Genomic DNA, 18,213 nt, shown 5'->3' with positions numbered 1-18,213 from the left:
GTGACAAACACCAATATCTGTGCATTTTTTAGGTTGTATATTTTGCGAAGTCAGTTAGTTCTTCCTGGAAGTCATCAAGAGCAGATATGCAGAGTTGAACATTTTCTCAGCAGCATGGAGTTCTCAAGGGTGCAAACTCCAAGTCCACAACTCAGCACATGAAGTCCTACCTTCCTCAAATAAATGTTATAGATCCTACTACTTGTAGAAGGTCAAATGGCAGGGTAGGGGCTGGTGTGGGGGGCTGCTTTGAGGGCTGGCTGTTGGGGTCATTGGCTGTAGTTCTGGAAAAGGTTCTTTGTGAAAGGAACACTTAATTGGGACCTCAATAGAGGAGCCCTGTGGAGGAATAGGAAAGAATGCAGGGCAGCTGAGAACTGTTGTGTTAATTAGTTCAAAGTGGAAGAAGCTGAGTGTGATCTACAAAGGCAGGCTTTCCAGGCAAAAGGTAAGGAGAAAGTGGAGCTGAGAGGAGGGCTACAGAAGGTCCTGTGGATTTGGACGTCAGAACCACAGAGGTAGGTACACAGTGGGGTGTATGGCTGGGTTCTCCAAAGGAGGCAGGGTAGGTGTGGAAGATTTTTTGAAGGCAGAAAAACATGGGGGCTACAACCATATTTTTTCAAGGGCTAAAAGGAGCAAAATAAGTAGGTACTCCTGGAAAAGGAGACCTAGGGTACTCCAGAATCAGAAAAATGGGAAACCAGAGATGGAAACTTTAAGAGAGAGGTTGGAAATGAAGGTGTTGGAGATGGTGACTCAGAAGTAAAAGGACTCACTTGAAGAGGGCAGGGACTTTGCTCGTTTGTTTTATCTCCAGAGCTTGTCACGAGGCCTGGCTCTGGGTGGGCAGTCAGTTGTTACTTTGGATGCCATAGGCAATGGAGGTTGGCTAAGACTTCTAGGTCACTGGAATTCTTCCTGGAGAAGGACCAGAAGAGAGGGATCTTGAGGTGTGCTTTTTCTTTTGCCTCCCTGTTCATGTCATTCCATTGTTCCTCATCTCCACACACTGGCGGTTTTGGTTTCAGCATTCCTAAAACAAATGCAACAATCCCTTTGCTTTAGTGGCTTTTCTGGACAGGCAGCATGAGGAGAGAGGGTTTTTGGCTTTGGTGAAAATCAATCTTAATTTCTAGGTAGATTTCAAATTTCAAAAGCTTTCCTTTGGTCTGTTTCTCCCCCCGAGGACTTCTGTGTTTCTTCTCCTCCACCTTGCTATTCAGCAGAACAGGGACAAAAGTGACACCAAAGTGCTCCAGTGTGCCTGCCTTAGGAAGCTTTCCTGGGCCCGCTGTTCAGAATCTTAGATGGAAATGTCCACACGGCACCGTCATACGCCCGCCAGAGCAAAGTAGAGCGTCCGTCACATGGGGTTCAGGGTCAGTGTGAGAAAGGCAGCCAGCAGGTAGGGGAGCCCTGCCAACAAGGTTGATGGAGCCCCACTTCCACACTAAACCAAAGCCCCCCTGCCCCAGAGCAGCCTGCTCCCCTCCCTTCCTTCCGCTGAGCACAGCCCGAGACACATTTGACCAGAACTGCAACATTTCAAACATGAACCAAGGTCTGCCTGGAAATCCTAATTAAAAGTGTTCCATTCCCAGGTGACCCAATCATCCTGCCTAAAACTTCTGGCCCACATCCCACCACCCAGATGCTGAAAAGAAACCTTCCCCCACTTAACACCAAAACCTGCCCTCAATGTTTCTTCAGGGGACAAAGAAAAAAAAAAAAACACAATGCTTATATAGAGGTCAGCCTACGAGTTCATTAAGGAAAAGGAGCGTGGCTTATTCATCTGTCTTTCAGACGTTTGATTGTTGGCATTATGGTGGTGGTGGTGGTGATGATAATGGTAATGATGAACTTCTGTGACCTAACCGGATTGGAAGAGAGACTAAATGCTGGTGCTCTGAAATGATCTACTCAACTCTGTCATCTGTAACAACCAGTGATAACTCTCTTGTCTTGTAAAAAGGGTTTGTACATAACTTGTACATGGTTTCATTTTGTATTTTTCGCAGATTAAAAATTTATGTATTTGTGTTCTAAAATGGCGAGTGTGCCTTGTGTCTCTGTAGCACCCACACATCTGTGGGGGGGTGGAGTCTCTGAGTTTCCGTCGGGTCGCTGTGGCTCTCCCTGAAGACAAAGTTGTGGACTGATAGGAGGCGTGGGAATGGCCTTCCATTGCCTTTCCAGCTTCGCGTGTGAACAGAGCCCTGCACCTCTAAGGAGACTGTCAGTGGGTACCAGCCCAAGACAGCAATGGATGGTGGGGGGGTGGGGGGAGGAAGAGCCGCTGTCATTAGATGTGGTGCCTGGGAATCAGTCCCTCCAGGCTCACACCATGGCCAGAGGGCCCACAAGCTCCTGCAGAAACCTCCAGCATGCAGGTTGCTAAAGAAATAGACAGCCTTCAGGTAGGCCCCTGGAAAGCTAGAATGTGTCTGTCCTCAGCCACCTGCACCCAAGCTAGTTACCCTTTCCTGATATCTGCATAGCGAAGCAGTGCGCTTTTTCCTTGCATTTAGCTTATCAAGACAGCCTTTAGAAGTCTTGATTCATCCTGCCCCATACTCACCCCCACAGAGAAATCAATGAAAGTTTATCGCAAGGCAAAAGAAGAAAGACAATGACAACAACAAAAAACCTCTTAAAAACTGGTGCTGTGGTCTCAGGGCCATCGTTTAAATCACCTTCAGAATCCAAAGTTTGAACTCTTTTATGGAGGCCGGACTCCCAGAGTTAAGGCTGGTCTAGCCTGGAGGAAAGGAAGGAGCTAGAGATTGGAGAAAAGCCACCCACGTTGTATGTATGTAATGTGTATAATGATTGGCATTTAATGTATTGTAGAGATTGTCTCACTTGTTCCTCAGCCACATATTTACTGAATAGCTATTATGTTCACATTCCTCTGCTGGGAGTTGGGGATACAGCAGTGAGCAGTATCACGACCCCACTCCAGTCTGGGAGGGGATAAACAGCTAGTAGTCATGTACTAAAAATTAACCTACAGGGGTTAGTACAGTATGGCATTGGGAAGGCATAAGAGAAGCACTTAGCCATTTCAAGAACAATCTACCAACTGACTGATGCTTTGAGAAACAAATTCCTATTCTACATAAGCCAATACCAGCCCAAACCAGAACTCATTCCCAGGGGTCAGCAAGGCAGGTTCACCTGTCAGAATGTGCCAATTCCTGACAGTTTTTGGACCCTGGTTTCTCAACTTGCCTTCTCCAATATTTGCTAACAAATCTGAACGTTGTTGGGGAATGTAATTGCAGAGCATATGGTCCCCATTAGTTAGGCAAACTCCACTGCCAAATTTGGCTCCAAGGAAGGAGTCTGCACAAAGGATGAAGTATTAGGAAGAGATCGGCAGTGACAGAGAAAGCAAATGGAAGAGATGAGACAGTGAGTTACAAAATAGCAGGCTCGGCATACCCAGCGCGATGAATGTGGAACATATTTTTCTATTTGTTGAGAAAACAATATATGTAAATTTGTGCTAAAATCTCCCTGTAGCAAAAATCAAAGTAGACCATTCACCAGAATCAATGTTAACTGCTTTGCAACGTCAGATAAGATAGATTCTGCCTGGGAGAAAAACCGGGGGGAACAGAATAGACAGGGTGCAAAGGAAATAAAGCATGAATGATACCAAAATGTAAATATGGGCTCAGGACTATTTTAAATGTTAATGGACCAGGGCTTTCAGAGAAGAAACAGAATCTCATGCTTACTAACCTTTCACATTCCGAGAGTCTGAAAATGTAGGCTAAGAATCAGAGATAAGAGGTCCCCTGAGACCTGGAAAGAATGATTGGACAAGTGGGGCCATGGGGTATCATCAGGCAGAAAGCAGTTCCCCTGCCCAGTCCAGCTTGTGAAAACTGCAGAGGAAGCAGGGCTGTGCCTGCACCCAGGTACATCCTGGCTCCTTGGCCTGGTCTTTCCGAAGAGCTAAAGTAGGGGTCCTCTCATTCGCTGCCCACCTCATGCACCTTGGTTTTCAGTCTTTTGTAGTTATCTCACCCATACCTAATTTGACAGATTTTTTTTTTTGCTAAGTCATCATTTCTTTTTTTTTAATTGAAATATAGTTGATTTACAATGTTTCAGGTGTTTAGCAAAGTGCTTCAGTGATATATACATACATATATCTATGTATCAAAGTGATATATACATACATATATCTATGTGTCTATATCTATCTATTCCTTTTCAGATTCTTTCCCGTTATAGGTTATTACAAGATATTGAATATAGTTCCCTGTGCTATACAGTAGGTCCTTGTTATGTATCTATTTTTTATAGAGTAGTGTGTATCTTTTAAGCCCAAATTCCTAATTTATCCCTCCTCGCCCCTCTTTCCCCTTTGGTAACCATAAGTTTGTTTTCTATGTCAGTGAGTCTATTTCTAATTTGACAGATGTTTTGAAAGCAAGTTACCTTAATCACGTCTTTCTGAAAATAACCAACTTTGTTTTTGTAGAATCAATAAGCTCTTTCTTGTCCTTGTGTTTCTTTGGTTAGCACACTATTTAACTCAGTTGCATAGTAAAATAACAAGCAGAAATGTTTCAGTTGGCTTGGGACTGCTGGGAGGCTCAGCTGGTGAAAGCACAAGGAGCATCCCACAAGGCGTGAGACGTCAGTGTACGGCAGACAGCGGTGAGCATGTTCACAGGAGGATGGAGAGGGAGCGGCAGCTAACCCAGCTAGTTGATAAGCAGTGCTCGGTTAAGAAGGCTTCTAATAGAAACAATTGTAGGTCTCTATCAATGAGAGATGAGTTAAATGAATTTATTCATACATTCAGTGGAGTACTAGACACTCAGTACAAAGGATGAAGTAGATTTATGTATATCAGGGGTTGGCAAATTATGTCTTATAGGCCAAATGTGGCCTGATGCCTGTTTGTAAATCAAGTTTTATTGGAACATAGCAATGCCTTTTCATTATGTATCATCTCGAACTGATTTCCTGCTGTAACAGTAAAGATGAATAATTACGTCAGAGACTGTATGACATCTGTAAAGTATTTACTATCTTACTTTTTACAGGAAAAATTTAGACTCCTGACCCATACTGCATACAGGGAGAAAATAAAACATAGAGTCGGATCCCATTACTGTTAACTGATTAGGTATATTTATATATTCATTAAAATTTGGAAGAAAATAAGGTCGAGCCATAAACAATGATTGTGAAGTTAAGGCAGAGGCAGAGGGGGAAAATTAAGAGACCGACGAGGGACTTTTGCTTTTCACTTTATACGCTTCTGTTTTGTTTAGGTGTAGGTAGATTAAACATGCATAACTGTCATCAGGAAAAGTGCTTAAGAGACTTCTTTTTAGGAGAAATGAATGTATATGGGCCTAAGACCACAAAAGGGTGTAAGTGGCTTTATCGGGATGGGAATGGAGTTCCGTTCACTGCATAGACCTTTCTAGGGCTCTGCATTTCCTAGTTCCTTATTTCTAAGTGTCCCATATACAGCAGGCAAGTATGAGACACGGTGACATTTTCTCCTCCCTTCAGAGCTTGCTGTAATTGTTGGGCTCTGGACCTGCCAGGCTAGCAAGCATGTGTCTTATTCTACCACAACCTGTTCCTCCTGTAATTGTATACCCAGCACCAAGACAGCACCCTGGACTGAGCTGCCGAAATCCAAGCTCCAAGGCTACCCTTTTCCATAGGCTTCAACTTGGCAACACTGGCCTTGATCGTGGCCTTATTCTGTTTTGCAGTCGTTTTTGTTTTTTTTAACAAGGCATCTTCCCAAGAAATGACATGCCTTTCTGGGATCTTTTATCCATTAATTAATTAAAACAAAAATTATTAGTTTAATAGATCATACATATTAGTTGCACACATGTTAAATTAAGTAAACAGTGAAAGTAGGTCTCCCTCCTATTTCTCAGTCACCCAGCTCCCCTCCTTACGGACAGTCATGGTTAATAGTTTCTTCTTCATCCTTCTAGAAATAGTTTATGCATATATAAGCATAATCCAAGCATAACATGCTACATACTTTATATACATTCTATATAGCTTTTAAAAACAATATAATGTATAGATTATTTTTTAATCCATCCATCAATCTTTCTAAGGGCTACATGGTATTCCATGTAAAAAGTAATTTATTTAGCCTTTCTCCCACTGACAAATATTTAGGTTGTTTTCAGTCATCTTCTATTTCACCCACAGCTTCAATGAACATCCTGTGCATATATCTTGGTGCATGAATGTGAGCTTAACAGTAGGGGAAATTCCCAGAACCGGAATTGCTCTGTCATTTTAAAAAACATTTAGTTGTATTAATATTGCCAAATTATCCCCCAAAGGAGGTGTCTTAAATCATAATTCTACCGTTTATCACTGAGTCCCAGGTTTCCCACACCCTCTTCAATGTGGGATATTAACCAGAATGATTCTGACTACAAATAACAGAAAACCTGGCTGAAGTGGCTGAGACATTCCATGTTTATCCTCTGATAACATGGAAATCCAGAGGTGAGTTGGCCACAGGGCTGGTTGATAACAGGAATGAGCCATCTTTACCAAGAGTCTCGGCGTTCTCCATTTTTGTGCCCTGCTGCCTTCAGGTTGGCAGTGTCTGTGCTCATGGTCACCAATGGTGGCAGTTATTTTAGCAGCCATGTACAGACACAACAATGTCCTGTGAAGAAGAGGACATTTTCTCTTGTGGGACTCTTCAATATAGAGGAAATATTTTCTAGAGAAAGCCAGTACATTTCCCTTCAGGTCCTGTTGGCCACGATGGGGTTCCAGGCCCACACCCAAAATAGTAACCAGAAACAGATCTGATAATTATGCGTTTGACTTAGACTTTGGGCGATTATGGTTTATCCATGTTAGACTGGCAGGTGAGGTCACCTGCACCGTACATGGGGACAAGTGTAAGAGGAGAGGATTGACCGGCATGCAATATGAGAGAAATCTGGGAGTGATAGAAATTTCTGTGTCTCAATTTTAGTGATGGCTGTGTGCTTGTATAAACTTGTCACAATTAATGGAACGCACAGTGAAAATCAGTGCATTTTATGGCATAAAATGAGATTGAGATATGGCATATCTCAATAAAATTGATTAAAAAACATAAGACAGGGCTTCCCTGGTGGCGCAGTGGTTGAGAGTCCGCCTGCCGATGCAGGGGACACGGGTTCGTGCCCCGGTCCGGGAAGATCCCACATGCCGCAGAGCGGCTGGGCCCATGAGCCATGGCCACTGAGCCTGCGCTTCCGGAGCCTGTGCTCCCCAACGGGAGAGGCCACACAGTGAGAGACCCGCGTACCGCAAAAAACAAAAAACAACAACAACAAGAAGACATTATAAAATGACAACAATCAAAACTGTAGTGCTGATGCATGACTTGAAAGACGGAGTAAAGAAATAAAGAGGCCAGAAATTTCTCCCAAATATCTGGTAATTTAGAACCGGATAAATTAGTGGAGAAAAGGTGGTAATTCAAATGATATTGAGTTACTTGAGTAGTTATGGGGGTAAAATAAAACTTCATGCCTGTTGAGAATTAAATTGTTGGAGTCCTAACCCCCCCAAAAGACTTGTTGGAGTCCTAACGCCTATAACCTCAGATTGTTACGTTACTAGGAAATAATGTCATTACAGATGTAATTAGTTGAAATGAAGTCACATTGGAGTAGGGTGGGCCCCTAATCTAATATGACTGATGTCCTTAGAGGAAGAGACAGAAACACACATGGAAGATGGCCATGGGAGGATGGAGGCAGAGAGTGGAACGATCAGTCTGCAAGCCAAGGAAAACTAAGGATTATTGGCCACCACCAGAAGCTAGAAAGAGGCAAGGAAGGAGTCTACCCAGAGTCTCAGAGGGAGCCTGGTTCTGCTGATACCTAGATTTAGGACTTCTAGACTTCAGCACTGAGGGAGAAAAAATTTTTGTTGTTTTAAGTCACCCAGTTAGTGTTACTTCATTATCATCCTAGGAAACTAATACAAGACTTATCTAACTCTTCATGCAAAAAGTGAATTACTTGCAAGATGAATAAGGTCTGGATCTGCTGTGCAACATTGTGCTCATAGCTAACAATATTGTATTATATAATTAAAAATCTGAGAAGGCAGATCTCATGTTAAGTGTTCTTACTGCAGTCAAATAAAAATAGCTAACCAGATAAATAACTGAAGAATTAAAAAGAAAAAGTAACAGAAGACAATATGCCAGGCATAAAAAATAAATCTCAGATTGGAAGACATTTTAACTATGACATAATATTCAAAGGCATAAATTAAAGCTGTAAATAACTAAATTACTTTAAAAATATTCATATCAAAAATAATAAAATATTGTATATAATAGCATAAACCCACTTGTCAAAAGACAAAGGTGATGTTTTTATTTCTGATAATCACAAACTGGTAAATTGTTCCAAATGTTCCAATGAGAACAGCTAGGAAAGCTATCTACCTATCTATCTACCTACCTATCTTTTTCAAAGAGAAAATGTTTGCTGAGGGCACTGGTGAGCTACAAAGACAGTGACAAAGGTCAAGATTTATCGCTATGTATTTAATGCTTTTTCATGTAACTTTAAATGGATTCACTTTTAAAATTTCATATTGTTTATGTTTGTTTTTCACATATAGAGATCCATATACATTATGGTATATTGACCATATATCCAGTGACTTCCCTAAATTTACTTATCAATGCTAATAATTTGGCTTTATTCCTTTGTGTGTCCTACATACACAATTATATCTGCCAACATGGGAGTATTATTTCTTTATTTTCAGTTATTATACTTCTATTACTTTTTTTTTTTTTGTCTTATTGCTTTAGTGAATACCTCCTGTACGGTGTTTAACAGAAAAGGTATAGTGAACATACCTGTGTTGTTCCCAATACCTGGGAGTATATATCAATATATCACGTTTTCTTTACCCATTCATCTGTTGATGGACACTTAGGTTGCTTCCATACCGTGGCAATTGTAAATAATGCTGCTATAAACATTGGGGTGATTGCTGTGCTGGCTTTTTTTGACTTCCATTTGCACAGAATGCCTTTTTCCATCCCCTCACTTTCAGTCTATGTGTGTCTCTAGATCTGAAGTGATTCTCTTGTAGGCAGCATATACATGGGTCTTGTTTCTGTATCCATTCAGGCACTCTATATCCTTTGGTTGGAGCATTTAGTCCATTTACATTTAAGGTAATTATTGTTATGAATGTTCTTATTGCCATTTTGTTAATTGTTTTGGACCTGTTTTTGTAGGTCTTTTTTTCTCCCCCTTTCTTTTTTCCTTCTTCTTTGGTTCTCCTCTTATGATTTGATGACTATCTTTAGTGTTATGTTTGGATTCAGTTTTCTTTTTCGTATGTGTATCTATTACAGATTTTTGGTTTGTGGTTACCATGAGGTTTTTGTATAGCAGTCTATATATGTACATGACAGTTTTAAGTTGCCGCTCTCTTCATTTCAAATGCCCCTGGCTGGGTTGGTTTATGGGCCCTGCCTTGTGTGAATGCTGCTGGCTGCTGGCTAGTGGGGCCTGGTTACAAGGCAGCAGACTGTAGAACCTCAGGGGGCCGTGGCGCTAGTGCTGGCTCACTGGTGGACAGAGTCAGGGTTCAGAAGACTGCAGGGCTGTTGCCCCCTCCACTGGTGGGTGAAGCCAGGTCCTGGGATTAGTGCCAGACTACTGGCAGGCAGAGCCGGGTCCTGGAGTCTGGCTACAGGGCCCAGGGGTCCCAGAGCTGGTGTCAGATCACTGTTGGGGGTTGGGGGGCCTGGTTGCTGACACAGTTGAGTATGGCATCCAGGGTGTCCCGAAGGTTGTGTTGGCCTGTTACTGGGCAGGGCCAGGGCCCAGCTGGTCCAAGGATAGGGTCTGGCCTGCTGGGGGATGGTGGTTTTCTTGCATCTGGAGTCTGCCCCCTGGTGGGTGAGGCTGGTCTAGGCTAGAGCAGGCTTCCTGGAGGGCAGGGCTGGTGCTGGCCAACTGGTGGGCGGAGCTGAGTCCTGGCCCTCTGGTGGGCAGGGCCGTGTCTAGGAGCATGTCTAGAGGCAACTGTGGCCTATCTGCTGATGCGTGGGCCGCGTCCCCGCCCAGTTAGTTGTGAGGCATCCCAGCACGGGCACCTACAGGCTGTTGGCGGGGCCAGGTCTCAGAGCTAATGAGCAAGAGGGAGGAGCCCAAGAGAGTGCCCTGGCACGAACTTCCACGCATAGAAGGAGCTACCAAATATGGCTGCTGCCAGTGTCTGTGTCCCCAGCATGAGGTGCAGCCCCTCTGCCCCCACCATCCCACCCCTCCAGGAGACTCTCCAAGACTAGAAGGTAGGTCTGGCCCAGGCTTTTGCCCTGGGTCCCAGGGCCTGTGAGATTTTGTCCGTACCCTTTAAGAGTGAAGTCTCTATTTCCTCCAGTCCTGCGGGGCTCCTGCAATTAAGCCCTGCTGATTTTCAAAGCCAAATGCTCTTGGGGCTTGTCTTCCTGGTGCGGGACCCCTGGGCCAGGGAGCCCGATGTGGGTCTCAGAACTCTCACACCTGCAGGAGAACCTCTGCACTAAAATTATCCTCCAGTTTTGTGGTTGCTCACCCCAGGGTTGTGGGAATTGATTATATCATAAGCCTGCCCCTCCTACCACGAGATGTTGATTCTTGAAACTGGGTGATGGATACATAAGGTCTATTATACTCTTCTGTTTATTTTTTATATGTTGGAAATTCTCCATAAAGAAAACTTAAATTTTTTGACAACACCAAGTTTTAGTAAGGTTTTGGAGTAACTAGTACTCATAGATACTGGCAAGTCAGGAGATTGGTACACTTTTGGGTAGAAATATAGCAAAATCTCAAGTATATTTAAAGATGAGCATAACATACCACCAACCAGTTCTTCTTCTGCATATATGCGATAGAGATACCCTTACAGATATATACAAGGAGGCAGGCAAAATACTCTCAAAGCAGCACATTTTTTGCATGTGCAAAAAGTTGGAAGCAATGTAGATGTCCATCAACAGGAAAATAGATGGATTGTGGTATATAAATTAACCTCGATGATGCACAGACACAATCTTGAGGTGGAAAAAAAAAAAAGAAAATAAGCAAATTTTAGAAGCATCCATTTATTTTATATAAAGCTTTAAACATATTTAACAATGTTATGCTCACATATATAAGATTAATTGCAGATGGTATAAAATTATAATGAGATGCAAAAGAATGGCTGGCACTGAATTTTGGATAGTAGCTACTTGTAGAGGAGGGAGGAAATGTGTTTTGGGAAATACACAAAATGGGCTTCAAATATATTGGAATTGCATTAACTGTTATGCTCGGTTTTACACGTTACACAAGTGTTTATTTTAATATTTTATATCATTTTTTTATGTCTGAAGTTTCACAATTTAAAGATGTCAAAATAGGGCTTCCCTAGTGGCGCAGTGGTGGGAGTCCGCCTGCTGATGCAGGGGACACGGGTTCGTGACCCGGTCCAGGAAGATCCCACATGCCGCGGAGCGGTTGGGCCCGTAAGCCATGGCTGCTGAGCCTGTGCGTCTGGAGCCTGTGCTCCGCAACGGGAGAGGCCACAACAGTGAGAGGCCCGCGTACCGCAAAAAAAAAAAAAGTCAAAATATGTGAAGGAATAAAATAAAGGTTATAAGCTTGGTGGAGTATGAACACAAAAGAGGAACCATAGATCCAGCCAAGGCACTCACAGGAAGCTCCCTGATAAGGAGATATTTGTCTTGAAGGATGAAAATGAAAAGAATGCTTTCATCTATGAGACAGAAACAGAAAAAATGTTCAAAGTAAGTTGTGTCATTGTTTTCTTGGGCCAGCAGGCTAAATTGAGGCAGCTGACTTTTTTTTTTTAACAGCCGAGGCGCTAAGAATGTGTTGGTTTTTTTTTTACATTTTTTTTTAATGGTTACATTTTAAATGGCTATATAAGTATTTACATAATGTCTTCAGTTTTGCCTCTTGGTCCACAAAGCCTAAAATATTTACTATCTGGTACTTTAAGAGAAAGTTTGTTAATCTCTGGAACTTTTTTTTAAAATGAAGTATTGTTGATTTATAATATTATATGAGTTTCAGGTGTACAGCATAGTGATTCAGTATTTTTGCAGATTATGCTCCGTTATAGGTTATTACAAGATAATGGCTCTAATTCCCTGTGTTATACAGTATATCCTGTGGCTTATCAACCCCTGGAACTTTAAATGCTTCTTTCCTAGTAATTCTGGGTGTATCTTCCTGATCATGGGACAGAAACAAAAAAACACTTTTAGTGTAAAACTTCTTATGGTCTCAAGGGAGTAAATGCAGGTTTATATTAGTTGCAAAGCACAGAAATATAACTTAAACTACCTTAAGCAAAAAGAGTGAACTGTTGATTATGAGTCTGGAAGTTCAGGGTAATGGCTCCAGGTGCAGCATGATTCACATGCTCTAATGATATCATAAGAATTTTGTCTCTGGGTCCCTAGACTCCGCTTTCCTCTGGGTTGACTTTATTATCAGGTAAGCTCTCCCACTGTGATGGAAAAGACAGCCAGCAGGAGCCCCAGGCTGATAATTGAGCAGCTGTGCAAATTGTCATTCATGATTGTTCCAGGAAAAGTCTGAGGATACGTATTCCTTATCCTGGATCAACTGTCCACCCCTGGATCTGGGGGTGAGGGTGTCTCTTTGGTTAACAGGGCCCAAGAGTGTAGGAAAATTACAAGACTTTTACACAAGAAGAAAGAATGGGTTCAGGTGTCCCCTAAGCACTAGATGGCAGACACTATTTTTGTTTACCCCTCAGCTATTCCACCTTTACTACCCCTCCGGCTTCAAGATCTCAAGGCTGATGATAAACTGACTTTCCTGCTCTTTGGGTGTAATACATTCTTCGTATACTTCCTATTTAGTCTGCTCACTTTTTGGTGCACCATGTATTTGGATTAACTCTGTTTTGTTTTCACTACGTAGTTTTGACTCCACATTTGCCATCTCCTTGTAACTCAGTGACTTTCGTGCTTAGATTTCTTAGCAACACTTTTGAAAATTCAGCTTTTTAGATTGCTCCTATTCCATCCATATTAGAAATTAGTGGGAATTGTGATACAGGCATAAAACCTACAATGGGGCTTCCCTGGTGGCGCAGTGGTTGAGAGTCTGCCTGCTGATGCAGGGGACACGGGTTCGTGCCCCGGTCCGGGAAGATCCCACATGCCGTGGAGCCGCTGGGCCCGTGAGCCATGGCCGCTGAGCCTGCTCGTCCGGAGCCTGTGCTCCACAACGGGAGAGGCCACAACAGTGAGAGGCCCGCGTACCGTAAAACAAAACAGAACAAAAAACCTACAATGAACTGATATTTGGAATACCTACAAGAAGAATGAACCTTTGCCTTGCCATATTTTCAACATAATTTAAAAATTTCAGATGGTAATCCACCTCTTTAGCCAGTTTTACCAAAGTCCAATTCCCAGCTAGCAGTAGGACTAGGGAAAGAAAAGGAGGTGAGGAGGTAGAAATATTCTGCCACATTTATAGTGAAATCTGGCTAAAGACTGCTGACCTAAAAACAAATAGACTGCCAGTTATTTCTCCAGCGAAAATGAGTTTATTTGGGATCAGCAAAGGATTGTAATTCAGGGTCTGCAATCATGACGAGTCAAGTACAAGTCCCCAGTGAAAATAAAAAGAACACTTTTTAAAAAGGGGAAGAGGGGGAATTCTCTGGTGGTCCAGTGGTTAGGACTCTGCACTTCCAAAGCAGGGGGCCCAGGGTTCAATCCCTGGTCAGGGAATTAGGATCCCACAAGGGTATGGAGTGGCCAAAAAATTAAATAAAAAGGGAAGAGGAAGTTGAGAGGGCTATAGTAAACAAAGAGCCCATTGGAGGAATTGAGAGTTCGAAGTATAGTGACTTTTCATTGGTTGAGTTGTGACAGTCTCTCATTGGCTGAGCTCTTGCCAGGCAAGAATAAGAAGCATTTCTTCTTTCTGTTGGGCTCTCCTATCATCATAGGACATGAGAGTTTCCCCTTCTGGTCTCCTGACTATGTTAATTGAGGTTTCTGTTTATTAATGTTTATAAGGCACGCTTCCTCAATTCTACATAACAGAGTAAGAGTGTTCAGCCTTCATTATTGTCATTAATATGCCATCTGATTAGACCATATAGTCTTTGACATGCCAGGGAATTGGCATGGGCAAAATTCTCAGGTCCTGGTACTCTCGCTTAAAGCAGGAATTCTATCTAAATAATAAGTTTTGTAAGAAAAAAAGAAAAAAGAAAGAAAATACACACAAGTATGGACTACCTCAGGCATCAGATTTGGGGAAGAGATGTAGAGATTTCAGAAAACTTTCCCATTTGGACTGAGCCAGACTAGTCGTGGCTACAGAACCAACCATTAGGCAGCCAGCTCCAAAGAATACCTGCCAGCAACTCTCTTCCCAGCACTTGACACAACCACCCCCAGCCTCAGGTCATATTCCCCCGCTCCTGAGTGTTTCTCAGTTACATAGGCTCATGGCATGTGGGTAGTCACTCCATCTCTGGCATTGGAGCTACCTCCCCATCAATGGGGGCATCTGATCTTTCCCCTGTACAATTTTCTAATCAGGGTCTAGTTGTCCTAGTCCCAGCTGTAGTGGCCCCTAACACAGTGGGTCCTCTGTGATTGGAAGCCGCTATTCAAGCAGTTGGAGTCCTGGTGTCAGTCATTTAAAGCAACTATTCTTCCAAAACAAGTACTGAAGGACGAATCTCAGTGCAAATCGCAGAAAGCCCAACTCCACCCCCTCTAACTCATCACTATGTACGCTAGATCCCCCCTTCCCCATACTGACGCCAGGTCACATTGTCCACAGAGCATAGCACAGCCAGGAAGGCAGCTGGGTCATCTGCAACCAAACTGCCTGGACTTGAATCCTACTTTGCTGTTCAAGAGCTGTTGGCCTCTGTTGCACCTCTGTTCCTCAGTTTCCCTGTCTGAAAAAATGTGGATAATAATTACCTTCAATCATTATTATGGAGATTGTGTGAGTTCATATTGGTAGCCTTGCTTAAGACAATGCCATGGACATTGTGCTATATAAGCTGATCAAAAAAACAGCCCATCAAATGCTAAGTCTTCTTTAGACATAGCTGTTAGTTTCTAAGCCGTCACATCTGCATTTCCACAACCAGAAAAGGAAAGCTGTCAAGGATAATGACAGGCAGAGGATGAACTGAGCAAAAAGGAAACCTGGAAAGGACCAATCAAAAGGCCACTACATATCCCATTCCAGGAAATAGCCTTGGATCTGTTCTGGCTCCCATGAAGCCAGGATCTAAAACCTCGACCCCCACCCAGAGAAATGGAGACTTTAACAAGAGGGAATTAACAAGCTCTGCCCATTAAAAAAAAAAAAGAAAGAAAGAAAGAAAAGAAAAGAAAAAAACCCACAGAAGTCCCTAGTTGTAGCTACTGAGACACTTCCCGGAGGAAGGTAGCTGACTTTTTATCAGATGTGTCACTCGGTGCAATAATTGCTGGCACTAATGGTGCAATAGCAGTCTGCTCAGAGTACTGTTTACCCATGTCTGTTCTATCTTTCAACTTCAAAGTGCCTATTGCCTCATAGAGCACATCAAAATGACTCCACTGTTGTTACGGACAGTGGCCTAACGCAAGACACAGAAGTCAAGTGATTTCTCTAGACAAGCAAAAGAAAAGATAATCTTTCATGGAGAAGCAAGGCTTGTGTGTGTGTGTGCACATCCTGAAGCTCCATCTTTTTTTTTTTTTTTTTTGCGGTACGCGGGCCTCTCACTGCTGTGGTCTCTCCCGTTGTGGAGCACAGGCTCCGGACACATAGGCTCAGTGACCATGGCTCACGGGCCCAGCCGCTCCGTGGCACGTGGGATCTTCCCGGACCGGGGCACGAACCTACGTCCCCTGCATCGGCAGGCGGACTCTCAACCACTGCGCCACCAAGGAAGCCCTGAAGCTCCATCTTAATTCACAGGTTGGGGAGACGAAATTGGATTGCAGATTTATTCACCTTCAGGAAACACTAGAATCTGAGGAAGGCGAGGAGTGATGAGACATGGATGAATAAAACCAAGAAAGAGGTTACAGAAAGGGCATGGTTTTTCTGGTTTTACCGGTAATTTGTCCCCATATTGCTGGTGACTAGACCTCCTTGTTAAATCAGGAAAAGTATGGAATCGATTGTGACTAAGAGGGCACGGTCTTTTATCTCTACTCCACTTGAGCAAACTACTTGTACCTCCATACCTTGATCTGACCATCTCCCTCCACCTCTCCTGCCATTCATTGCAAGAAAGTGACATCGAGACATCACAGCATCCTTAAATTCCTTAACTTTGGATAAGACTCCCCGTTAATCATCTCCATCCTGGGATTACTTCTACCCTCCCTGCGATGTTAACGTCGGTCAGTCACGTCGGCTGCACTCTCTTAGACTCCTTAGTTTTATCTTCTTCTTTACCTTTTGCTCACTATCCTGCAAACTTCACATATTCTGGATCAACATAGCCTTTTCTCTTTGATTCTATCTCCAATCTCATGTCGAGAATGTGATAACCATGATCATGGACTACTTTACATGCTTAAGATTTCCAAGCTCACCTGGGCCCATATTTCTCCATAATCCATTTCCTCATCTCTGATCAGTTGCTTTTCATATTTCTATAGCAGCCCTTGGTGAAGTTCAGTGTGCATAATAATACCCAATTGAGGGGCCTATTAAAATGCACATTTCTGGGCCCTCTTCCAAGAGATTCTGATTCAATAGATCTGGGATGGAGGCTAAGCACTCATAGTTCTGACAAGCTTCCAGGTGGTATTAATGTCATTTGTACACGCTTTTTTTTTTTTTTTTTTTTTTTTTTTCCGGTACGCCGGCCTCTCACTGTTGTGGCCTCTCCCGTTGCGGAGCACAGGCTCCGGACGCGCAGGCTCAGCGGCTATGGCTCACGGGCCCAGCCGCTCCACGGCATGTGGGATCCTCCCGGACCGGGGCACGAACCCGAGTCCCCTGCATCGGCAGGCGGACTCTCAACCACTGCGCCACCAGGGAAGCCCCGGGCTGCACTTTTGAGTAGCACTAATACACAGCCCCTGGCCTACTGTAAACTTTCATTATATAATTGCTTTAAAGACCTCAACCCGTTCCTTTCCCCACTTCAGCTGACCTCTTCTACTTGGCAAAACTAACAAAAATTACTGTAAAATACAAATGCTTTTAACTTACTTTCTTGCCCTCCTAAACTTACGTTGTTTTTACCCAACTCTAACCTTTCCCTTCATGTGTCAAAGGAAGAAGTAGTGACTTTGTTGCTAGTTTCTTGAAGTAGAAGGGACAATGTGAGGTTTACAGACAAAGACCTGGGTCTGGTCTTTAGCTGACTTACTCTACGATTTGCCCTCAGCACCACAGGGAAATAAAAGCAGGAAAGGTTAGGGACTTTTTCCTGGCCAGACCGAGTCTAGAAAACGGGAATGTGCATTGCAAATGGAATAGTAGCAAGAGCAAGGATTCTGGGCCCAGGTGGATCTACAGTTATATACAGGCTCCATCACTGCCTACCTGCGTGGCCTTTGAAAAATCATCTTAACCTCTTCTCCTAAATGCTGATTTATTGATTATTGTGGATACAAATCTTTGACCACAACTTTAGCAGCACAAGAAATATAACTTTATTTTTCTCCAATGTTTAAAGCCCCCACTTGGCTAGGGGACAAATACTCGATATCAGCCATTTCAAGGATTTCCCTTTTCTTTTCCCAAGGTTTTTTTCTTTGTTCTTGGGGACTCATATAGTTTTAAGGTTTGGGAGGATTTCTCATCCTGGATTAGTCAAGATCTATCCACACTGACATCTGCTGAGATGCCCATTTCCATCCAATTTTTTGTTGTCGGTTCATGCAGGTTGCCCCTGAGTCAGGTCTCATGCGTGAACCCGAGGCCTCATCAGACCCACCCCTATCTGAGCTAGTTTCATGCCCGTTGTGGGTATCCAGGAGCCAGTCTGCTTCTCCCTGGCTTTCTTTGGCTATCAGAAATTTGGTGGGGCTCTTTAAGACCCTTCCCCACTTCCATGCTACTCTCATCTTGAATCCTTCTACTGTCCTTGCATCTTGTTGAGACACCAGGAACTCTGTGAGGCTGCCAGTCG

The 18,213-nt window shown here is 43.3% G+C and overlaps 1 protein-coding gene across 2 annotated transcripts in view; it reads left to right on the top strand.

The window, feature by feature from the left end:
- The first annotated feature begins 9,043 nt into the window (after nt 1-9,043).
- The window catches only part of LOC149747249 (uncharacterized), a 107,195-nt gene continuing 98,025 nt past the window's right edge, over nt 9,044-18,213 (top strand). For both annotated transcript variants that reach the window (XR_016388078.1, XM_089897737.1), the window contains exon 1: nt 9,044-10,357. Coding sequence is in view for 1 of the 2 variants with exons in the window: in XM_089897737.1 (XP_089753863.1) it covers nt 10,195-10,357 (163 nt within the window). In the remaining variant the exon portion in view is untranslated. The remainder of the gene's footprint in view (nt 10,358-18,213) is intronic.

Source organism: Delphinapterus leucas, chromosome 16 (genome assembly GCF_059928025.1).
Source record: "Delphinapterus leucas isolate spDelLeu-1000000601 "Yukka" chromosome 16, BTC_Dleu_Yukka2, whole genome shotgun sequence".
Lineage (NCBI taxonomy): Eukaryota > Metazoa > Chordata > Mammalia > Artiodactyla > Monodontidae > Delphinapterus > Delphinapterus leucas.
Note: the sequence above shows the minus strand (reverse complement) of the source record. Positions and strands in the feature narration are given on the sequence as shown.